Raw genomic sequence first — 24,623 nt, forward strand, 5'->3', positions numbered from 1 at the left:
TCTGCAGCCTCCTCTCTCTCTCTCTCTCTCTCCAGTGTATTCCTCCCTCTCTCTCTCTCCCTCTCTCTCTCCTCTGTCTATCTTCTCTCAGGGTCTCGATCGCACCCTGCTCTCTCCCTCTCCATACATCTGACTCGCTCTGCTGATAATAGCCAACACTACGACTCCAGCCTCTTTGTCTGCAAGACGCAGAGTTCCCTCCTACACACACACGCACGTGCGCAGCTCTACACCAGGCTTGCTCCTGCTTCTGTGTGTCTTGGTGGTGGTAGGGGGCCGTTTTAGCACAAATAGGATTCCTCCTGGTGGTAACCATGGCTAGCTGAGTGTGTGCGTTCACCGATGTGGAGGGAGGGAGGGAGAGAAAAGGGGGTGGGGGGGATCATGGGTTGCAGGATGAAGGATTTTATGCAGCGGGAGGGAGCTGATCACTAAATAAAGATGAGTAGGGGAAGATTCAAGGTAAAGACTGGAGGGAAAAACGGGGATTAAACCGACACCCCTGCTGTCAGCTGGAATATGAGAAATCCCTAATTCATCCCCATGACTGAAAGATTTGGATTGAACACTCTGGAATGACTAAAACAGGTTCTAGCGATCGTATCTTCAGATTTACTCCTCTTTCAATCGCTAACAGATCCAGGGATTCATGACAAATGCTCAAAACAAAGACCCTTGAAAGACCCTAAACAGGGCTATATTCTCTAGACCCTCAGGCTCGGGGTACATCGGGCTTTGCTGTACACCTGTTGTAATCAGTCACGTTGGGACTGTTTTTACTCCCGATGCTGGTTCAGAGCTGGAACATGACTCCTCTGTGAGGCGCTGCAGAGCTGCAATAGGCCCCACATTGCCTGGTGAGCTAAAAGAGCTCGTATTGAACAACCATTTGTCCATTTTAGTCACAGTTACTCAGACGTCGATGCGTACGTGTGTGTGTTTCACCTGAGTTTTCCTTCTTGAAGTCCAATCCGCTTCCTATTCCGGCCCCAATGGAGCTCATGATCTTGTCGATCTGAACAAAGGGAGGACAGAGACCAAGCCTGAGTTCTGGAAATGTGCAGCGGGTCCGAGCGGGAGCGTTTGCCTGTAATAAGGCTAACCTCTATTTCTGGATTCAAATGTAGCATCATCATTACGCCAGCCTGCGCGCTGGCTGTCAGTCATTCCCCTTGTGAATTGGAAACAAGGAGGACTAGAAGGAGGAAAAGGTGTGTTGGAGTAGGTACGAGGGAGCTGCAGCCGCGGCTTCATTAGCATCTGACAGCTGGCTGTCACGCCGTCATCCGTGACCCTTTATGTGTCGCTAACTACGGGGCCGTCAGGGCCGCCAGATCATCATGGGTCAGAGGAAACTGGCCTCCTGAAGCCGTGACCGATCCCACACGGGTGTTTAAAAGGTCTGTGATTGAGCAGAGCGTTTCCAGGCCGACGGACCATGAAGGTGGCTTCATGGATAAAAGCAGTGGGCGGCAGTTTTTGCATATGTCACTGCACACAACCATTAACGTGCATTCGCCCAGTATTCTGTAGACAACAGACCATCAAGGGCCAGGAGACGCCAGTGTTTTCTGACCCTTTCAGGCCACATCTAAAATACTCCCCCTGCTCTTGTCATCCTATATAAATAGCCATAAATGCAACACTTCAGCAGTTTTAGAGGTTATTCCAGATTAAAGCTCAAATTTGTAACCTAGAGAAGCTACCTTAATTACTGCTGTAGCTCTAATGGGGACGGATATCAGATGATTGCCTGTTGTGTGATATCCCTCCTGACTTGCATCCTGTTAATGATGCAACTCTCACTCCTGCATGTGATGCAAATAGAGCTTCTTTGCTAGTTTTCGACATCAATCCAGTTTCCCTAAAGCGGGATAGCTCATCTTCACAAGCAGGAAAGGTCAGTGTAATTGCTGCGAACAGGGGAAGGTTCCGGATGCTAATTTATCACCATCAGCAAGTTGTGAGCTGGAAGTAGGTGCACGCGCGTGCGCGCACACACACACACTTTTATTAGCATGATTTCATTTGAATCACAGAAATGTTAATGCATCCTTTTTGAAATCAAGGATTGGTGATGAATTTGACTGAAACATGTTCTGACGGATGTGTGGGTGGAAAAGGGCACCGAGATGCAAATTCCCACTCGATCCTCTTTTTTGTTTTTTTAATTGATTTATTTGGCTTAAAAGGAAGAATTGAGTCCACTGTAACGTTCATTAGAAACAGAATGCTAAATTATTGGGGTTCCTTTTCCGCCCCCTCAGTGGTTCTAGTTATCTCAGAAAAGATGGAAATGCTCGGAAAAAGGTTCTGATCCTAAACGATTCCTCACCTCTTCCCATTCAGCAGTGAAGGAAGGGGTTCTCTCCAGTCTTCTCCCTGGGCTCGTACCCTCTCCTGGGCTGGGGCTTCCCCCTCCTTGGTCTCTGGAGCCAGACCCCCAGCTGTGCTCCTCCTGTACATAAAAGCAAATATTTCTAAATCTTCCTTCCCAATACAAGTGAGCAGTGAAGCTTTGGCCCTTTGGCTCATCAAACTTTCACACATAACGAGGCTGGATGTTTGACTTCTGATTTATTCATTCCGGTTTTAAAGTGCTGCACGGCTGGGAACATTTTGGCCCAGTTTGGCGAGTTATTTAATTGGCTGGACTGGTTTCTGTGTTTGCCAAAACCCCGACAGCGAGATCGAAGTGAGATGAAAAGGAGACTGACCTGTATGGGAGACACAGCTACCAGGTTGGAATCGGACTTAGACAGAGACTTGGACAGCTGGAGGTCCAGCACACTGCGGGGCATGGACCTCATCCTCCCCAGGGTGCAGGCTCTCTCTTCGTACCCGGCGCCTGTTTGTGACCCTTTGGCTCCGCCTCCTGGCTGGACTCCTGGCAACTCTGGAACTTCTCCGTTTTGGCCAGAGTAGGAGGAAGGTGGCCGTCCCAGGATGGACCAGCCACCAGCTGGATCCACCTGCTCACAGTTCCTGGGTCGAGCCTGGTCCTGGTTCACCTGGGTGTGGAATATAGTCCGGTAAACCACCTGTGGCTTCTCTGGGTGGCCGACGTTGGACTCTGGTCCCGTCCTGGAGAAGGGATGTCTGGGTCCTCCTCCAATCACGATGCTGAACTCCGGGGCCTGCAGTAGGCCGCTTTGGGGGTCGCTGGAGGCATGATTGTGCGATTTGGGGCTGTAAAGATGGAAGGGCGTTTCAAGCGTTTCACAAGCTGGGGAGGATCCGTGGAGCAGGCCTGCAAACTCCTCTGGGATGTGGCTCTTCCTGCGGTCCTCTAACACAGAGGTGGATGTGGAGGAAGAGCAGTGAGGCGGCGGAGGGGGTTCTCGCTGGTACGGCCCGTCGTCTGGAGGGGAGAACAGCAAAAGTTGATCGGGGTTAAGATTACGGACAAATGGTTTGGGTTTGATTTCAAGCATAAATATAGACAAGTGGAGGAAGTTTCCAGGAAAGGTGGTCAGAATAAAGGTAAAAGAATATAAAATCCACCCGGAAAAGGTGCCGGGACACGAGGAAGATGCAGCTGAAGCTGATGCGTAAACGGTCTGAAAGCTTCTTTGCTTCTTTTTTTTAGCATGTTTGTGTAATTGTAGATACACATCTGTGTGCGTGCGTGTGCACGCGCATCCGTCACAATTCACAAACAAGTTATGCCCTGAGGGCACAGCAGTTGTTTGGAATGTGGAGAACCTACAGCGCACCATAAAACCGGAGCGGAGGCATTATTTATTCCCCCAACAACATTTTATGGGACTTCCCAATTTTCTGGAGTTTGAATTGTGGGTGGAGGTAGAATCCGAATTTGAGGCACAGAGCAGATTAGATCACACAAACCTGCACACAGGGTACATTTAAAGTTACAGTTCACCCTCAATGCTTTAACAGTCCACAGGATTTTGGAGAGCTCATCTGTTTGATTTCAGGAGCTTATTAATGGGGTCACAAAAAATGGAGCGTTCCTCAGGAGAAGCCACGGAGAGGATCTTTGTTGTCTGCTAGAATGCTGTCAGTTCTCTCAGATTCACGGCTGCGAGCTTGGAAGTACAAAAGCAGTGAGTTGACCACAGGCTCCTGCTGGCTAACACCTCCTCCCTCCACACACGCTGCTGTCAGACGTTTCACCCCCCCCTCCCCGAACATCCAGCCGCATTCCCATAATGAGCACAAATTTCCATAAGAAACTGTCGCCCAGAATCACTGTAAAGCTTGAGTCCCTGTCACCGCCGGAGGAATCGCTCGATCCCTGAAGGGAGAGGTTTTGATTTTGTTTTGAAATGTGAGCGTTGCGGCACTTCACCGGCGCTGTTGCAACCAGGCAACGGCATTAACAGCCGTGTCATCGGGGCACAGATCGTGACTCATCAAGCCTTTATTTATACCTGGATAAATGTCCTCCAGATGCAGGAAGCTCTGCGGCCCTGTGACGCTTCCTCACCAAAAGAGCCCAAATGGCTGAAACGTCAGGTTAGCTCATGTCAACTTCATCCAAATATTGATCACTTTAACAAGTTTTAGCTATTTAATAATGCCAAGACAAAATAATAGTTGTTTAATTGTCATTTCCACTGCTTCTGTCCACTTTTCTCCAACTATTAACTACGGCAACAGGTGAGCGTGTGGGTCGCTATAGCAACTAGAGTTGCATCAGCCCGTACTAGTGTTTGAAAGTGCATAGCTTCTGAAAGAGGTCACGTTTGTTCATAACAGTTTTCTGACACCAAACCAGATTTCAGGTGTTATAAGAAAGAGAAATCAAGGAGTAAACCAAATAAGCTGACAGGAGTATTGGTGCCTCAGGCAAATTACTGGATGGATGACCCACCGGAGGGGTGATCCATCCCAGTCTGCGATCAATAACCTCCTCCCTCCCTCTGAGTGCGTCTTACCTGGACCTGCAGGACTCCCATCGCCTCAACGCGCCTCACCGTGTGCGGAGCAGGAGCGCCGCGCCGGTGTTAAAGAACATTTCATTGCGCAACATTACGAGCGAGCAAACACGCTGGAGCACGCCGCTGCTCAGCCCACAAGTGATTGGCATCCAGATAAGCCGCCAGTTGTTGGTCTTTGTGCAACGCGCGGAGGTGCGAACCTTCTCGGCTTGAAAGAAAAGCCCATTAATCAACCCCCATCTGCTGCATCCGTCACCATTAAAAGGTTCAGGACAGATGTATCACTTGGTTTTAATCAGGCAGCTGCTGCTGCATGTTTGCCGACAGGATGTGGAGGATGTGAAGCTTCTGCACCGTGCCGGGGTGTTGTGATTAACACTGTTAGCCAGAGCTCTGCTCACGCTGCAGGGATGTGCTAAGATGTCAGCCAAAGTCTTAATTATATCTTTGATAAGACTGATTTGTTTTCGCAAGCCGCGGCGTTTAATGACGTGTTTAATCGCTCGTTAATAAAGAGGCTGCTCCGGTGGTCAGCGCCGGCGTTTCTTCCTCCGATAAAAACAAAAAACAGACAACAAACCGAGAATGTAACGGAATTTTGGCCAGGTTTAATCACAATTCCAAATCTGTAATAAAGTTGATCTGCATCCACACAATTTAGCCAACGCAGATAAGTTTTCCTCCATGTGAACAAAGGGAGTAATGACATGTGAATAAAGTATTCTGTGATCGATGAGCTGCAACAGAGGGAGACTAAAGAGAAACATTTAAATGAAAAGCCCCCGGAGGAAAACTCGCACGAGTGAAAAGAGGGAATTTTGACGAATGGCGGCGAGGCTGACAGAGAGTGAGGGGGCGGCCGGGAGCATGCAACAGTGAATGACAGGCCAGGAAGAGGGAGAAGCAAATGAGAGCCGGAGGAATGAAGGAGGGAGCGAATGAAGGACTGATTGATGCAGAGGGCAGGAGGGAGAGGAGCGAAACTGAACACCGCTGGAGGTTATATGACAAGAAAAATGAGAATATGACTCCAGCGGTGACAGTGAAGACACTCCGTCAGGTGTATAAACCCCTTTTAAAGCCTCTGAGAATACCTAATTTCATTATTCATTTCACCATCTTTTACATCAATAAATCAAGCGTCACGCCTCTTCCTTCGTTTTTAAGTAGCCGCAGACAAACAAAAGTTATAAATACCACAAACAATATCTTCAAACATCTGATAGCACAGCGTCGTCCCTGGTGGCGTCACGCTCACTGTTATTAAAAACCACTACAGTAATATCTGAGCTGTCCGTCATCCCAGCGAGCCACGGATGCTAAGCTAACTCCAGCGTTCAAAGCAACGCTAGCAGCTCTGAGCGGTAGGTCGGAACGTCGGATGAAAGGACGATGGGATGAAAGTTTGAAAAGTGAAGCTCCATTAAATTAGCTCCTGCCCTCCAGTATTTACATGATAGTTCAACAGTTTGAATCCGTTCCCATCTTAAAAATAAATCAAATGTCAGCATATGACCCATGAAAAGAGTCAATATGAGGATATGGATTTTGGATAGTTTCCCCACTAATGTGAAAAAACCCAGAGAGCTGCGCTGGCATCACTATAACACCATAATAGTGTGTAAACAGGTCAGTCCCCCCCCCCAAGAGTAGGGGAGAGAAAAATAGAACTCTCCTGAGATCATCACTTCATGTCTGGTAGCTCACACGTACCTAATGAAGCCCACCTCACGGCAGCGAGGGGCCACGTACGCGTATAGATTAGAACTATATAGTGTTCGCTCCTGAGTGCAGTTTATCGCCACGGCAACGTTTGTCAAGCTGTAACCTTTTTTCCCGCTGCTGGCGAGTCAGCAGCACGTGTGTTGAGTCATCTGATCTAAATCTGGGCCAAATCTAGGGGGTCAGTTGGGTATTTTGGTGTCATCTGCGCTCCTAACGTGGTCCTGAAACTCATTCAGCCGTCGTTACAACGGCAACACAGGCGTCTGTCTGAGGCTGTTAATGAGCGAGCGTGTCGATAGCTGCTTTACATTAGCAGCGTGGCTGCTGCAGGATGGAAATTTTACTACAGGCTGGTGATGTTCAGAGGCGCCAGACTGGAAACCCACTCTGGGACGAGGTGTCGATCCAGCTCTGTCATCGTCTCCACACAAACTGGGAGGGAGGGAGGGAGGAGTACCGCGCTTCAGCGCCTCTGAAACACGGCCAGCGCTTCACAGATGACGGGGAACCGCAGCCACGGAGCGGTTTTGATGTTGCAGGAGGAGAAGAAAGCCAGAGAAGCTGCTGCGCTGGACCCGGATGTCTGCCAACAGCGTCTGGGGCATCGCAGCTTCACGCACGCTGGAGCTCCGCGAGCATCAAGCGCAGCCCCCAGCTGACGGAGCCGGTTAAAAATAGGAGTCCTTTTTGGAACCGTCTCCCACGCAGGTGGGTGACACCTGCATTCCCCGCTGCAGGGCCACATTTTTATTTCATACATGTTAGCTCGGCGTGGAAGTGTTCGCCTGCGGAGTTTCTCTTACGTTAGAGGAAGAAGAGAGAGTGAAGGAGGAAGGAAGGAAAAGCCTTTTATGGTCTTGCAGGGGGGGAGAGCGTCTTCACTTCCCTTTTCATCCCACTGAAATCGCACACTCCATTCTCTCCATTTTCCTGATTTCTGTATTCTGCCACCCTTCCTCCTCCTCTTCCTCCTCCCTGAAACCTTACACTGCCGTTCTCTCCTGCTCACCCACTTTCTCCCTTTCAGAGGCGTCACTTTTAATTCCGGCGACTCTTTGCCTTCTGCATCAATATACATATACTTTCTCTCTCCCCCACTTGTTACCATGACAACCCCACAATGGGCTTTATAAAGCTAATAAGTAGAGAGTGCAGGAAAGATGAGCAGAGCACCAGAAAAAGAGTGATGACAGAGACAGGAAGTGTCTCTTTGTTGCTCCCCCCCCCCCCCCCCACGGGACTGAAAAACTTGGGACGGAACTTGAGCTAAAGGTTGTGGCGCAGCTAATAAAACAGTCCGTAAGGAGGCAGTTCGGCTGAGCAGCGATTCCCAAGCGTCTGAAATCCCTGCACTAATATTGTAAACGAGGACGTTACTGTGTCGAAAGTAAAAAGAAAGAATAAAAAAACACGCTCTAGAAAAATCAGCGACACTTCAGTGGGAATATTAGATGGCGTCTCGTCCAGTGTTGAACGAGCATTTTTCCGAAGGATCGCTGATCAAAGGGTCCTCGGAGCCGCTCCAGGGTCGGCCCACCCCCCTGTCTGCCTCGGTCCCTCTGCTCCACATGAGGCGAGAGGACTCAGGGATTCAAACTCGGGCCCTCTTCCTTATGTTACCATAGTAACGTTAGCCGAGTTTAAATAAGCCGGTACGTGAAACTACAACCATGCAACTAAAAAGCGAGCAAATGTTGAAAATTGATTATATAAGCGCTTATTATGGTCTATTTTTCGCTTGACAAACACAGAAGCATAAAAACGCCACGTCAATGCTAAACAGGTCTGCATTATTTAGTGTTTACACACCGACTGAGAAAGAGCGGAACGTGCACGTCTGCAGATTCGAGGCCCAACCGGCCTCATTATGAGAGTCTTGTGCATGACACGGAATATTCATGTGTGTGTGTGTGTGTGGGGGGGGGGGGTTAGAAGCGGTGATTCAAGCGGTCTGATGGACGAGGAAAAAGGCCCCCGGACGGACTTTTTCCAGACAGCGGAGCGCTTGTTTGCGTGGTAATTTCCAGGCGAAGTCTGTTTAATAAAATCAGCTGACATGTAGAAGAGAGTTCCGTGTTAAGTTGGTGTATAAATGAACTTTTGTCTGTTTTACAGGGCAAAGCTGAATCACATCCAAGCGCTGAAGTCTGACACATGTTTAGCCTTTCAGGTCTTTGCTCCCGGACTGCGGCCCCCGTGTGACAGCAACAGAAATATTATTTTAATTTGCCGGGCGGCGTGATTCATGCTTCATTATTTTTCGAGGCCTGGCGAGTCGGGCCGGCGCTGAGGGACGAGAACACCGGGAATGAAACGAGCGGCGTTATATCACTCGGTGAAAGAGCGGAGAGACTGAGGAGGCGAGGCTTTCCACCGACACCGGACTTTCAAAACAAAAAGCCGCTTCATCCGTTATCACTGCTGTCACCCTGCAGGGATCACATGACCCCACCCCCCCGCTCAGTCACCAGCTGGAGAATACACACAGGTCGGAGCTGAGAGTCGCAGCTTACCAGCGAGCTGGCAGTCGTCGTTGGAGCCGGCGGAGTCCTCCTGGTTGGGGCTGAGCGGGGGGCTGGCGGGGGGGCTGGTGCTGAAGCTGGCGTAGCCCAGGGACGAGCTCACCTCGCTGGGCTCGCAGCTGTGGTTGACCGGCCTCTGAACGTCCAGGGACGAGGACAGAGAGGTGCGCTGCTTGGGCTGGGACAGAGAAATTCATGTCAGCTAAAGAGGGCGTGACGGAGCCTTGATAAGGACAAATCGGGCATGTTCTGACCCAAAAGATGCAGACAGGATACTCCAAAAAAATCATTCTAATTCCATAAAATGCCCCCAACAGTCCCAGCACACCACTGTTTCCACCGTCTCATCCCAGTGACACCTACTGGTCGGCTAACATCCGGACCATTAAAGAATCCACACAGAACAACATTTTTGTTTGTGTTGCCAGGCAGAACAGCAAACTGGGTTCCTGGTATCTGTCAGAGGTCCGATCAGCCGGGGGAAAGAGCGACAGCTGCGCTCCCGCAGCGCTGTACTCCTGCCCGGCTCTGGCCTGCTGATGTTCTGTGCCACCAATCTAATTTCTGCGTTGGTGGAATCGATTCGAATTCACGCTGTTGAAGAGAGACCGGAGGGTTTCACAGTGAGTAGAAGAGCGAGGGGGAAAAAAGGCTGAGGACACAGGAAGTAAGACATAATCTTGCATAATGAGGCATTCGCAGGATGCGGAACAAACTGCTGAGGCGGTTCAGCGTCTGTTAGCGTCTGTGTGAGCGCGCTAATCCAAATATGTGAGCAAAGCAAATCAATAGAGAAGACTAAAATACCCCCGACACACACCAGGGTACCTGCAGACAGACGCTCAGTTGCTCCGAGACTCGAGGTAGGGAAATTATGGCAGCGGGAGAGGACGAATGAAGGAGAAGGAAACATCTTTTCAGGCTTTGTGGACTTGTGTTGGGCTCTGAAGAGCGGCTCCATTCAAACTTGTAGAGTTTCCAAGTCCAGAGCCAAAGACTCACATGCCCGGAAGCTCCAGGGACACTTTCCATGTGGAAAGGCATAAAATGTATCACTATAACACCACAGATGTGCCTTGCCCCGGGGGCCCCTCCCTCTCAATAGGTTCTACCTCCTTTCAAGACCTCCGCCCTCCCTCCAGCACCCAGAAAAGAGCCCCTCAGGAGAAGTGGGGAGGATTCATCCACGGAAAGCTGCCGGCATGGACATCATGCCTGGGCGTGCGCTGGGGGATCGTGTTGACGGACATCGTCCACTCCTCCTGCCTGAGACCGCCACAGCAGCGCTCCATAACTGGATTTCAGGCTGTGTGACGACCTCGGCTGGAGCAGCAACACCTCCAGTCTGGGCAGGAAGGCGCATTAGCGCCTCTGTGTCCTGGGGCGCCCGGGGCGTGCGGGACGTGGCAGCTCAGTCCTCACCTCAATTCACAGAGCGCCGCCTGCATCGCCGTGTGGGGGCTGCTCACCTGCACAAAGGAGCGCCGGAGCCAGCTTCTCCACGACAACGGACATTTGCAGCACACCTCCAGATGTGGGAGGAGGGCAACCTGCATCTGGAGGGACCCCTCTCACCCAGCACACACACTCTCTGCCCGCCTCCCCCTCAGGCAAGAGGCTGCGGAGCTTAAAGAGCCGAAAGGAGCGCATAAGATTGGGAATTGACAACGTTTGATGAATTCTGAATTACCCAACTACTGTGTTGCATTCAAGGCCTCGCCCTTCTCTGGTTAGAGCTTCTGAGTCAAAGGTCAAGACATTTTCTCTCTCCGTACTTCTGGCGGTTGATCAAATTCCCCACAGGTGAGAACCAGAGAGGCTTAGGCTGCAGACAGAGCAGCACACACACACACACACACACACACATAGAGTGGAGTCCCTTGGTGGGAAAAAGGAGGTAGCAGAGAGGTGTCAAAGCCCAATATGTCAACCAAACAAGAACCGGGAGGGCAACAGATCTACGATGCGGCTGCACTGTCCCCACAGAAACAGCCTTCCTTCTTCACTTTGCTAGATGTTTATCAAGCTTAAAAGTAATTTGTATTCAAACCAGGAATGATGGGACGGACGTCCGGAAGTGGGAGGTTTGCTTTAGTCAGCAGCACTTAATGAGTTTATTAACAACTTTAAAGCACTGGTATCCCTCCTTTAGTCACGCTCTTATCTCTGCCCTGCTGCTTCCTTCTTACAAAAGGCATCATCTCTTTCATTCATACACACACACACACACACACACACACACACACACAGACGGTAGCCTTGGCTGAGTCTTAGCGTTAACAATGCAAACAGACAGTGGGCTAATGAACACGTCATGGCTGATTGGATGGGGATTATGCACATGGACACACACACACACACACACACCGGTCTAACATGTCATTGACGACTGTGTGCTGACTGCTAACAACACGAGCACACCCATGAGCCTAAATTCTGAGTGAGACGAGTTGGGATGTAGACGTCATAATGTATGGCTGTTTCCATTAAATCTCCGGACTGGCTGACTAATCCAGATCCATTCCAACACCGGCTCAGGAGACCGAAAGGTAATTATCGTAATGACTTAAACCGTTATCGGTGCGACTGCTTTTCTGTTCATTAGCCCGGATTTTGTGATGCTGCATTAGAAGAAATCGTTCTGCAGCGAGGTGGGGGGGGGTGGGGGGTGGGGGGTTCTGTCAGACCGTCAGGGATGTTGAGAAAAGAACACACGAACTTTGAAGACATAAGACTCAGAGGAGCGGAGCGGAGAGATGAGCAAACATCTAAATAAACTCGGTGTCAAAATAAACCAACACCAATGAAAAAACAAACGCCACTTTTGACTTTGCAAAAGAATACTTTCACCTGTCCGCTAGGGGGCAGCACGTGGTTCCTTAAATAAGAACACTGCCCAAATAAAGTTCAGAGTTGGTAATAAATGTGGCATAAATGCAGAGATCTGCTCCAGTCTGGAGGCAAACACACGTTTATCACTGAGCAGATCAGATGGAAGCTTAAATGACTGGAGCAGCAGGTTTCGCCCTGCATGAGTTAAGCACCAACACGGCCTCGGCAGCGAACCCACTGACAAAAGGCAACAGATTAATGAGCTCTAAATGCCAAAGCCATTAGTGCTCCCAGTTACGAGCACTGTATCATGCAAAAAAAAAAAAAAAAGTCCGATGCTTCCAACAATTGAGATGCATTAAAATAACGAAGCCTAACAGCTCCGTCTCCATTTGAGGAGACAGCAGAGCGCCGGTTAGCCCGACGTGCATGTTCACGTCCCATCAGCCTCAGGAGAGTCCAAGAGGAGGACCCACCTGACATTTCAGGCAGGATGAGGAAACAAAAATGACCTCCAGCGTCCGCAGATTACAGTCAGCGGGAACAGCGCTCTGACAAAGTGAGGCCGTCCTTCTCCAGGAGCCACCAGTGCAAACTACTTCACACTAGACCTGTATAAATGCCCGTGTGTGTGTGTGTGTGTGTGTTTATGATGAGATTGCCAGAGGCTGATGGATCAGAAGTTAAATGAAATCCGGTGGATTAATTAGGCTCCACAACATTCAACTTGATTATGTGTACTTCAAGCTGAGCGGCGGCCCACCGCGCGCCGCGTGGGATCCCTCCGAGCGCATTATTTACCACGCCAAAGATAGGACGACGATGAGGAGGTTGAGGGGGGTGACGGGAGTGGAGGTGGGGCGGCGTGCCGTCTTTCTTTGACATCATCTGTCTGTCATAATATACTTGCTCCCATGACGCCGATATCTTGGGCTTATCAAGCCGTCAGTCTGTCATCTGCAGCGCCGTCTCACACATCGAGAGACGGCAACAACTGTCGTTAATTACGAAGGTGGGAAACGTTCCCGCTGTGCGAGAGGTGAGGGGACCAAATTAGGTGCAACTCACTAATGAGGCTAAATTACTGCTGCATTTTAATCTATTTTCTGCTTTCAAGTTTCTGGAATCAACTCTTGACCTGGGAGAGATGACACCGGCGTGTCCTCCAGGAGGAAGTGGAGAGGAGAGGAGGAGGATTGGCTGGGCTTCTGTGGAGACTCTACCCCCCCAACCCAGACAAGAGGAGAGAGGAACCATTTCAATGTTTCCACGGTGAGTCAGCCGCTGCAGCTGCTCGCCCAGACGAGCCGAGCGCGCTCCAGTGACCGTCTGCATCGCCCGTCGTCCCGTTTTAGCCTAAGCAGCCTCTGAGCAAACATTTGTCTGGTCGCCGATGCCAGAAAGGCCCAAACGACTCGCCAAAAACATGTCGGGGTGTGTTTGGGTTCACGCCGCAGACCTTTGGCAGCGCGGCTGCTGATGCGGCGCCAGAGCTGCAGCCGTCCCGGCTGGTCTGGAGCTCCTGATGTTGGTGATGAAGGCAGAGCAGGAACCAACAGGGCAAAATAAACAAGGAGTTTATTCTTTACGTGGGTGCAGATGTTTAACAGTGTGGGTGGAAACTGAGATGTTCGATAATCCATCAGAGGCCTCGGCAACACAGTTATTAGTGTGTGTGTGTGTGTGTTGTGTGTGTGTGTGTGTGTGTGTGTGTGTGGGCGAATGACTCTCTCGATGTTCTTCAGAGCTGTGTCTGGGGAAGGGGGGGAGCAGTCTGGAGTTGGGCCTGTTATGCAGTTGTCCTGGTTACTGAGCTCCCCCTCGCTCACATTTGCATGGGACAGGTGACCTGGTGGGGGGAGAGGGTGGGGGGGGTACGGGTTGTTAAAAACATCTTTTATAGATCCTTCTGCCATAATGACCGAATAAAACTCTCTATTCAGTCCGAACCCCCCCCCCACAGAAATCACCTGGCCCGGCTTTGATCCAGGCTGACACCACTTTCATCTGCTTTTTTGTCCCCAATTATGGACGAAATTAAAACAGTCGCCGGTTGCTTCTATGCTACAAAAAAGCTTTTGATCCACGTGCGTGTTTGTTCCCAGCACGCAGTGGGGAGGGGGGTAGACGACGGTAGGGCAGAATGGAGTGAGTGCTGCAGCGGCTGCATCCTACAGACACGTGCATGCGCAGAGATACGCGCATGTAAAAACACCTGGAGTCAAATCACTGATTAGCAATTGTAAAAAAAACAACCTTAAAAATATGGGGATATTTATAGCCTGGCAGCACTGAGGCTATTGATGAAGGATGTGAGGAGAGGTTGTGTGTGTGTGTGTGTGTGTGTGTGTGTGTGTTTCTTTCAGCTCTGCCCGGGGCTTACCCCAGGGATACACTCCTATATGCTGCAGCTTCCTAAGGGAATGTGCTGCATACGGAGGAGCGAGCGTCAGAATTCGCTGGCCTCGGCCTCCATCGCAGCGTTCCAGATCAAACTCATGACTCCGCGTTTGACATCGTGACAAACACTCCTCGGAATATTAAGCTAATGATTCTATAGCGTGGAAATGCCGTCCTCATTCCACTGATTCTCCCGTGCGTGCGACCGCTAGCTTACAACACCGTCAAAAGCCGTCTTCACTTCGGCTTCACGCTGATTTCTCCTGGCTGGGGCGGTGGAACGCGCCCTGTTCCCCCTCTGTAAACAAAGCCAATGGGCCTCGACCCTCAATACCAAAGTCCCAGTTGCTGCTGGCAGCCATTAGCAACTCGGAGCTTAACAGGAATAAATGGGGCGAAACAGAAGCAGCATCGCAGCTCCGGGAGAGCTTACGGAGGACGGCGGCGCAGCGGGTTTTAATCAGGAACGTTACAGGTAGCGGGACCCGTGAGTGGCGCACCTGAGCTCCTTCACACATAAAGGGCAGCTGCCTGCTGGAATCCTCGCTGATGAGTTTGCTTTGGGTTTTTTTTATTCACGTGGAGGAAAAATCGTCTGCGTCGGCTCATAAATCAGGTGTTCCCATCCGACGTCTCTGCGCTGCCGCCTTCGTTCCTCAGCCCGGCCTTGGCTGGTTTGGCAGCTGGAGATAAGCGTGTTTATCTGGGGTGAAGTGAGCTGGACAGCAAAAGAAAGAGGAACGTTTTCTTTCTCATCCTCTCCGCCTGCTCCACATGTGAAAGCTTCACCTGTGAGTCCATATCTCCAGGATTAGAGACTCGAGCAGCGGTGGGCCTGTCGCCGATCTCATCGCGTCTGACACAGACACAACAATCAGGAGCGCTTTGGGGTCACAGCGGCGGTGTTTAACTACAACACGGCCTTTTTTGGTGGAAAAACAGCCACAATCACCGAGAAAGTCTGGAAGAGTCTGAATAACCTTGGAACGTGCTCCGGAGTCACTCGATTTAGTGACAAAAAGTAGATGATGAATCAATTTTCTGTCTGAATCGGGCTCATCTGGTCAGCGCTGACAAACGCAGATCCAGCAATAGCTCGCTCCCAAACAGGACTGCTCATTTAAGAGCAATTTCCTGTTTCAAGTGCAATAAATGACCAGTCGCCCGGCTCATTAGCATATATATTTGAGGACCGATAATGAGCTTCTATTGCATTTTAAAAAGTGGCTGTAGGTGGTGGGCTGAGGTAAAGGGGGTGAATTCCTCTGGCAGATGTGGCAAAATAAAAGCGCTCCTAATCTGATGTGTTTATCAGGAGTCCCTCTCCTACAACACATAATCCGGAGAGCGACTCGGGAACCGGATCCACTCGCGGCCCGAAACTGAAGAACGATGGAACCCGATCCGTCGATGCCCGTGTGAAACCTCAAAACAGTGCGCAGGGTGGAGAACAGACAGGAGGAAGCAGGAAGTTCGGCCGTGGCCGTTTCCTGAGCGACGCTTCCGGGTGGATTCGAGAGAAGCTGCCGAGATGGAGGACTCGAGGAGCGCGGCGGGGGAGGCGGAGCCAAGACGGGAGGGCGACGACGCTCGCCACACAGCTGCACAAAGTCTCGGATGGATTAACCTCGGACCGCCCACGCCCACGACCCGACGCATTACCGGCCGCGCTCTGCCTCCGGCTCGCCGCCGAGCTTCAGGGAAACGTCTGCAGCCTTGAAAGCTTTTTGTCGTCATTTGCAGCCTTTCAGTCATAATTACGTCCTCCTCCTCCAGATACCACTTTCTTTGTTTCTGTCTATCATTTAGCCAGGTAACAGCCTTCAGAGAGCGAGAACAAACACGGCACCCACGCTGCACGCGTACGTAGGGCTGGCAGGCTCCTACCAGATGATCCAAACACACACACACACACACACACACTTTCTATGTCTGTCAACAACATTGATGGTGTTGGGGTGAGGGTGTCACTAGCAAGGTAGTTCCCATGGCAACATACAGGTGACTCATCATCTGGTGATGCAGTTGCCGTGACAACCTGCCGTGTGTTGCATCTCTGCGGGAGCCGAGTGAACGGGAAGAGCGCGGCGTGGGCGTCTGCTGGCGTGGGCGTCCGAGCTAAACACCGCAGAGACGGACATTAGCAGTGATGATGTGGGGGGGGGGGGGGGGGGGCGCCGATGCTGCAGCGCCGCTTCCGTTACCCGAATTAAGCAGGATTCGGCGGGGTCAAGCCGCAGCGATGGGGTCTGTCTTTATGACGGCGGCTCTTTCGACCACCGGGTGAGGTCCTACCGTTTCCTGGGCAGGCGTCCAGCCGGCGGTTGATGTCTAGCGAGCAGGGTTTACGGGTGACAGCGGTGGTCACAGACTCGTAGGGGTTGTCCTCGTCCTCGGGGAGGAATACGTCCAGAGAAGGGGAGGTGACGACCTCAGAGGAGTACTTGGAATCCTGGCAGAAACAGGAAATGAAGGTTAGTAATGTACGGTGGTGGGACACAAGGGGGGCTTTCAGGACTCACATCAAGAGTCCGACGTATCTGATCCATAATAACAAAAACATTTCAAGGGTCTCCAGAAACCTTGGGAATATTTACAGCCCTCCATCCCATAATAATCGACACTACAACCATGATGACTTCATCAGGAGCCACGACTCATTGATCTATTAATGTTGCGTTCATAAATAACCGCTATGGGCAGATATTTGTGTCAGTAAACAGTTCGGCGCTCAGTTTTCCCAAGAACGTCCGAACACATCAGCGGGATCATCTCAGCGCACGGCGAGTGATCCAAGTCTGACGGCTCGAGCTGGATTATCCTGAAAGATTCAGGCCGATCGTGCTAGCAAAGAGGCGGGAAAAGTTTCAGTTGCTCGTAAACTCTTAAACCCCGACGGGCCTCGGATGGGATGTTTATAAAACAAATCCGGCGATTTCACGTCCATTTCCCTGGAACGCGGTGAGCCAAGCGTCCCCTTGGACCGCAGGTTCTCTCTAAAATGACAGGTTGGTTTCAAACCTTGGATCCAATGTTTACGTCTCCAGCGCCGAAGGACGTTTTTGTCCGTGTCCTTTCTTTGACAGTGCAGCGGATTCACAGCCCGTCACATGGCGAGGAAGAATCAGACGGAAAACAAGGCGGGAAATTCCCCTAATTGCAACAACAGACTGGAAGTGAAGACGTTTTCTGGAGACGTTAACCTCCGACCACGGTTGAACACAACACACTTGGCCTCTAGCATAAACACTCGACTTGATACTGCACATGATCCTCTGGTTCATTTCAAGCTTCCCGGGTGACTTTCCGGATGTTTGTCCCAACATCCGCGCCGATACCAACAACCACCAACAAATAATCAGAAAAATGCGTCTGGGATTACGGAATTTGACCATTTTGAGGTATTCCGGAAGCTGAATAAAAGATATGCGCCTGCTGTGTGTTCGCCAAATGGCAATTAGCATGCTAATTAAAATGCCGTTTCCCAGCAGGGACGTGCGGCGTTTCCAAATGCGGCTCTTGAAGGTGACGTGGAAACAAGCGGGCTTGTGCAACAGTGTTGTCTTTGGGTGTTCGGGGAGGGTTTGGTTGCACTTTGTCACGGAATCGGTGAAAAGGTTGAGTCTCAGCGGGCTCCCGGGACCAGAAGGTCCCTCGTCTCGCAGGCATATTTGTACCCAGTAAGAATGAAAAACAAGCCGGAGTGATGTGGAGCCGGGGAAAAGGTTACGGAAGTCAGCGCCAGTTCAGCCACGAGACAACGCATTTCCTTCCAACCACGGAATTTTTCCCCCAGGACGCGACGCCACCGACGCGTCTGAAACCCCGAGCAACCAGATCCGTTAGTTCGAAATCCTAATGAGCTCGTTTCTATCCCGCCACCCGTTCGTCCCGTCCTCCTTCATTCGAGAGCCATCACTCTTTTCCTGGCGTCATCTGCTACTACATTACCCACACTGCATCAGGCCATCAATCACACACCGAGCACACTCAGGACGGATTAATCATTCCTGATGGCGGAGCAATCAGCCCCTGGGTGATTTCCGTGCTGTGAGGCGCGCGGCGCTCCATTAAAGAGGCCTCCAAGCTAACGTCGCCCTCCTGATTCTGCCTCCGCCGGCGCTCACTTACACGGCCATTAACAGTTAATGGAGATGCAATCGGACTTTCAGGCTGTCGCGCCGCAGGAGGCCCCGCCGGACACGCCGCTGATTTGACACGTCTGGGATGGCTGCAGACGGCCGTCCGACAGCGCCGCCGTGGAGCGTTCTGGACCCGCTTCTCCGTTCGACCCCCTCGAATAAAAGTCTAAATCATACCTGTCAGGTCAGATTAAAGCCGCAATTCATCATCTTCGCCTTAATTTGGGGACTTTAGCTCTGAGGCCAACAACGTGGTTAATGTTGGTTATGCTAATCGACCGCTAACGCTTCTTAAACACCGCTAACGCTTCTTAAACACCGCTAACGCTTCTTAAACACCACATGATCGACTGAGCCGGGTCAGACCGGGCTACTAACTGGTAAATACCTGTTGGACTGCCCCCCCCACCATCCTGAGGAAAACAAAGCAACAAGAACCCCCCCAGAACCCACCAGCCGGGCCAGAAGGCAGCGACCAGACAAGTGGAGTCGAGGAGCGGCAGGAGGAAAACGAGGCTTTGCCGAAGAAGGGAAGCGGAGGAAGTGGGAGCGAGGAGGAGCAGGAACTTCCTCAGATACACAAATATAAAATGGAGACAGAAACCTGAGTGCAGCGCAGGCGAAGCGCCCAGTTTGACCCGGCGATCCTCCGCAGTCCCTCTCAGACAGGTCGGGTCAAACGCCGGCGTGGAGCAGGAGGCCGCGCTCGGGGTGGAAAAGACGCGGCTGGACGTGCCTCAGTGCGACCAACACTCAGCCTCCGCTCTCTTCCCTCCCTCGTCCTCTGACCGAGCCGCCCTCCTCCGTCCGTCAGAGCAGAGACAGGACAGAGAGACTTGTGTCCCGGCCGCACAGGAAGCGCGCACGCAAACACTAATTAGCAGGCCGATAGCGGCACCCGTCCGACCGCGGGGGCCGGATCAAACGCGGGTGTGTGTGACGAGCGCTGGGGTTGTGCGTTACGCCGTCACATCTGCGCGGATACTGTCAAGAGTGGATGTCATGTGACGGCCGGGGCGCCTGCGTGCGTGCGGGGGGGTCTGATGATCGCCAGAGGAGACGTGCCGTCGCTCCAGTCACGTCCGAGGAGCTTCTGTCTGGCTGGAACCCCGTGACTCCTCCGCCGGCTCAGCCCGGAGCTGCAGCCCGACTGTACACAGAGTTCAGAGGCCATCAGATATGAATAGAGGCTATAATTCGCTGGCATTTCCTCGCGGAGGCCATTTGATTAGAGAGAGAAGGGAGGGGGGGACGGCAGAGAGGACAATGGACCCTCTGAGGCCCTTGATGTCAGAGGGGGGAGGAAGACTGGAGAGTCACAATGAGCTGAAGCAAAAGATAAAAAAGAAGGCTGTGGCGTTTAAAACAGGAAGACCAGCCTTCAGTCAGGCTAATGTGCAAATACGCAGCTTTGCTTGCATGCTAATTAAAGCTAAACACCCAGGACAGCCGAGTCTGGGGGGGGGGGGCATCATTAGATTTGAGGCTTTTTTGTGAGACAATCAGCAGTTTCTGCCCCCCAAGACTCTTGGCAACCTCCCCTCGGGATGCTTTTCCTCAAAGCTGCAGATTCATACAATCATTGAAATAAATAAATAAAAAGTGGGCTTTTTTCAACTTCGCAGGCGTGTTTTCTACGCTCTGCTGCAATAAAGCCCGATTCAAAAGGAGGGCAAGATGAAAAGGAAGGAAAGAGGAGCGAGGACTCGAGGCAGAAACGACGAGAAAGCAGAGAGAGGATGCTGCGTTGTCAGGATTTGAGCCCCAGTCTCCACCAAATAACACCATCCTCCTCAAAGGCCTCTGCTGTCGGGCCTCCGCTCCTCCGCTACACACCAGCAAAAAGCAGCCGGGGAGGGAAAACTGGAGCGCCAGCCGACGTGGAAATACACCAATTTTAGAGGAAGCTTCAGGCACGACTGTGCGGTAAATCCAGCAGGAACAGAGATACTGGTTTGTAACTGGGAGCCTCGCTGCTCCCGGTAAACACACAGCGACCTGCCAACGCTCCTGCACAGCTCGCCGGTGGGCCGGCAACGCGGCGCGGCGTCCAATGTCGATTTGGCAGTGGCGAAAATGCAGCGTGCGTTGTGCTGGGGCTCCCAGAGGCGTCTCTTTGTGTTGCAGAGGTACTCTGAGTTCGGCAGCGCGGGGGAAAATAGAGCAGAAGTCCCATTTTTGCAAATGTCAACCTTCAAAACGTCTCCGCGAGAAACCCGTCGATGGAAAAGTCAAGTGGCGAAGACGAGCCCTCTGGTGCTGGCACGATGATCGCTTGGGATTCTGCCGTTCATCGAATACAAAAGCTCATCAAGCGCAGCTTCAAGATTTCAGCCCTGTTAGCTAGCCCGCACACATGGGCTGGCGTTAGCATGCCCTCAGAGTCAGTTTATAGTGTAGAATAAATGAGCAGCCCAAAAAGTATTGATCCTAATCTGCGACAGCCTGCGTGTTTCACAAGTGTTCGAATGTGACAAACATTGCAGGTTCTCTTTCTAACTGAGACTTTTTAAAAACGGCGTCGTTTTTAAGTAAATAACTCATCAACATTCCCGTTATCGCGCTCTGTCACCCGTGTCCCCGTGTGTTTGTTCTGAATGTTAATCCAGGACGGCAGTTTGGTTTCAGCGCTCGTCGACACCAGTGGCTGCGCGCCACTCCGCCACGCTCGGCACTTTTGTAGCGCTTTAAGGCATTTGCTCAAGGGCACTTTGGCACCAGTGGCAGCAGCAACACGCTTTGAAAGACTTCGGTTTTCTCCTTTTCCCCCTCATTTAGCTCAAGGTCAACTTGGTATGTGAATTTCTCTCCTCCCCCGCTCTCTCACACACAAACATACACTCAAGGACAACATGTGTGTTTGTGCCGATCTATTCCAGCAAAATAGAAGCAGCAGCTGCAGCAGATGTGTGTGTGTGTGTGTGTTGATGCGGTCTACAGGGCATGGAGACCAACAGTGTGCCCCAGGGAGGGCCAGCAACAGGAAATATTATAATAAAAGCATTAAAAAAAACACCTAAAAAGCTTCAATCGCTCTCTTCACGTGTATGAGGAAGAAAAAATCCGTAACACCACAAAGGGGTGAAAAGGGAACCGAGGGGGGCGGGAGATGAGGTTGACGAAGAGTCAAACTCTGACGCACCTCCGCTGACGGTGACTGAGGTTTGTCAGCCAAGCTTGATACCTCATGAATTCCAGTGGTTGCCTGGCAACCTCGCCAACATCTGCCGGAACCCTCATCCTTCTGCTTTCGCATTTCTGCCTTTTTCTTCCATCCTGTTTCAATGGTGCCCAGGATGAGCTTGTTACATGCTCTCCTGCTTCAGCCTTTCACTGTTAGCATCCCAACTAAACCTCAATGCTACACGCTACGCTAAACCACAAGGCAACATTAGCGTCACACAACATTGTTGAGCGAGCCAAAGTTATGGCGTCTGTTCCTCCGTTTGCTAACGTGTGATGTGGATACAAGTGAAGTTAACCACGCTAGCACAGTGGTGTTCAAAGCCGACACACGTTGTGACACAATTACAAGACAAATAGATTCTTTTCTTGGTAAAAAAGGCTAAATCTTAAACCTAGCAACACCAGGATCAATGTGGTGTGTTGGAAAACTAGTACTGATGTCGGGTATGGGACAAAAAAGGATAAACTGATGGACGAGCAGCAAATAGTTCTTTCATTTCCACGAGATGCCTTCATCTTTTTAGGTGATGCTAATTTACCATGTTGTAGCTACAGGGCATATTAGTGTGGGGATAAAGTAATGATGCAACTCAAATTTTTCTACTCGCACGTTTGCACAAATGCATCTCGAAGCCACAAAATACGCGTCTCTTAACCTCCAGCTCACATTCGAGCATTAGCATTAGCGCACAAGCGCTCTAATCCAGGTGCAAACCGCTCCGGGCCAGTGACTCGGGCGCAGAGCCAGCTCACGAGACAGAGAGTCCGTTATGTCGGAAATGTCAGATGTCTCACTGTGCGAGCCGGCGTGCTCCCACTTAACCGTGTTTAAACAGGTAGTAGCAGGGGGAGGATGGAACAGGGATGAAACGTGGGTTTATTAAGGTAAGAGTGGTTTTCTTAGCCTTGGATTCAGTTATTGCGCTGCGCTCTGAAGCACGCTCGGCCGCCCAGAGGCCCCCTTTTGCCGCCCATTTGTCACCAAAACTGTAAAATTAACTCTGTGATGAAAGAAACCGCCGCGGTTAAACAGTGAAAATGAAGCAACAGGAGCAAAATATGGAATACGTCAGCCCGGGATAACGTCGCATTAATATTCCAGCGTGGCGGTTTTCACATGAACCCCCCGCAGGGACGCTCAGGCAACAAGTCCTCTTCATAAAAGGTAAAAACGGACAGATAAGAGGTGAGAAGATGGAGATGAAAGACGGCTCCAAGCATGAAAGCGCCGGAACATGAGAGACTCCACATTTGCCAGAACAGCCAGGCTCTCAGCTGAGGACAAATCTGGTGCGTTCCCAAGGTAACCAGTGAAAGTCTTCACTCAGAACAATGGAGATTTCACTGGGCTGTAATTTCTCTGGATTGATGTGTGTGTGTGTGTGTGTGTGTGTGTGTGTGTGTGTTGTGATGAAATTACAAGCGCTTGATTTGAACAAATTGAAGGCATCAGCAGGTCACCTGTGACAGGCCGGTGAAACCCAGGTTGCGGCAACCGTTGCAGGGCGTCAGGGCCTCCCAGAATCCCGAGGGGCCGCAGCTCTTTTCCACCTCGTCCTGCTCCGGGGCCGGAGCCAAGGGTGGGGTCGGCCGCTGCAGGCACAGATAGAAACGTGTCTGAACTCGGATCGGGAGGAACAACCAGCCGAGAAAACTGAATTGGCATCAAAATCCGAGTGTAGTTTGCTGGTTAGGTGGGATTGTTCGGTCCTGCTGCTCCAGGATTTATTAAACGCTCGTTTTCCCAGCATTCCCAGGGCTCCTGGGGGAGTGAGGAGGTCAGGGGGGGCAGCAAACAAGCAGACAAGCAAGTGATGCTGCAGAGGACACTAGCGTCTATTAGCCAACACATCCACAGGAAGCAGAGGAGCCGAGGGAGGATGTGCTGGAGAGCCGAGATTTAAGTCTGAACTTGGAGAAAGACGGTGAGGAAACGATATTAGGGCGAGCGAGAGCGGAGGGAGCAGAAGGACGGGGAAGCAGCAGCGCGTCTGAAGACAAAGAGGCAGGAATCAAAAGGTCACCGGCTGCAGCAGACGGCGAGGAGCCGCTGCAGCGCTGACGGGAGACAGGCTGCAGCAACAGGAAGTCCCGCCCTGAAATCTGAGGCTCCATTAACGCCACCGTTAATGATTCAGCACCACATCGGGAAGCCCCGCTGGGAAGACACGCGAAAAAGGATTTTCTTCCCTCTTTAAACCCAAATTACAACAGTTTTCCGATGAGTGTTTTTGAAAACCGTCACGGTCCGCTTGACCTTTGACCCCTCTCAAAACCGCCGTTCCTCACACATTTCTAACCCCCCTCCCCCGCACTCCCATTGATCGGAAATCCTCTGGAGACGCAGCTCAGTTTATAGTCGGAGAAAATGGCCGTTAATAAAGAGAACGGGAGCAGTTGTGGAATAAACGCTGTGAATGAAACTCGATTTTGGACACGTTTTTATTTTTAACCTTCCTGGTGGGATGACGGGTTTTAAAATGCAACACAATAGCGCGTTTGTGACAAGAAAACCAAGTTTTGATGCAGAATTGCTGCTTTTCTCTGAACTTGTTCACTGCTGCGCTCAGCTCGCCGCAGGGACTTTAGCAACGGTTAGCACGCTAAGTGGCTAAAGCGTGTGTAAATCCCCCCTGCAACATGTTGGCATTGTCAGAATGAGCTGCACATCAGGAAACCGGTCAAATGCAGCTGGAAAAGCTGCATAATGAGCAAAGCGAGGCCTGGAAACGCGCTGTGCAAATATCACCGCCGATGAAAAGGTGGCAGCGATACTGTACGCGCCTGCCGCTTCCCAACACGTGCCGCCGTTGGTCCCCGATCTAAATGCAAGACACGCGCGAACATACACACGCGGAGGGTTCAGAGCGTAATACGGGCGGCCGCCGTAGCGTCGCGGGCGTCTGCATGTT

At 51.3% G+C, this 24,623-nt stretch overlaps 1 protein-coding gene across 6 annotated transcripts in view; it reads right to left on the reverse strand.

Annotated features, from left to right (window-relative positions):
- Positions 1-24,623, reverse strand: part of anks1b (ankyrin repeat and sterile alpha motif domain containing 1B) — a 91,009-nt gene that overhangs the window by 27,863 nt on the left and 38,523 nt on the right. For all 6 annotated transcript variants that reach the window (XM_057022060.1, XM_057022059.1, XM_057022058.1 and 3 more), the window contains 7 exons: positions 23,173-23,304; positions 16,679-16,835; positions 13,697-13,832; positions 9,143-9,330; positions 2,718-3,361; positions 2,336-2,458; positions 946-1,015 (listed from right to left, as the gene is read on the reverse strand). In XM_057022060.1, the coding sequence (XP_056878040.1) occupies positions 946-1,015; positions 2,336-2,458; positions 2,718-3,361; positions 9,143-9,330; positions 13,697-13,832; positions 16,679-16,835; positions 23,173-23,304 (1,450 nt within the window). The remainder of the gene's footprint in view (positions 1-945; positions 1,016-2,335; positions 2,459-2,717; positions 3,362-9,142; positions 9,331-13,696; positions 13,833-16,678; positions 16,836-23,172; positions 23,305-24,623) is intronic.

This window comes from Takifugu flavidus, chromosome 22 (assembly GCF_003711565.1).
Source record: "Takifugu flavidus isolate HTHZ2018 chromosome 22, ASM371156v2, whole genome shotgun sequence".
Taxonomy (NCBI): Eukaryota; Metazoa; Chordata; class Actinopteri; order Tetraodontiformes; family Tetraodontidae; genus Takifugu; species Takifugu flavidus.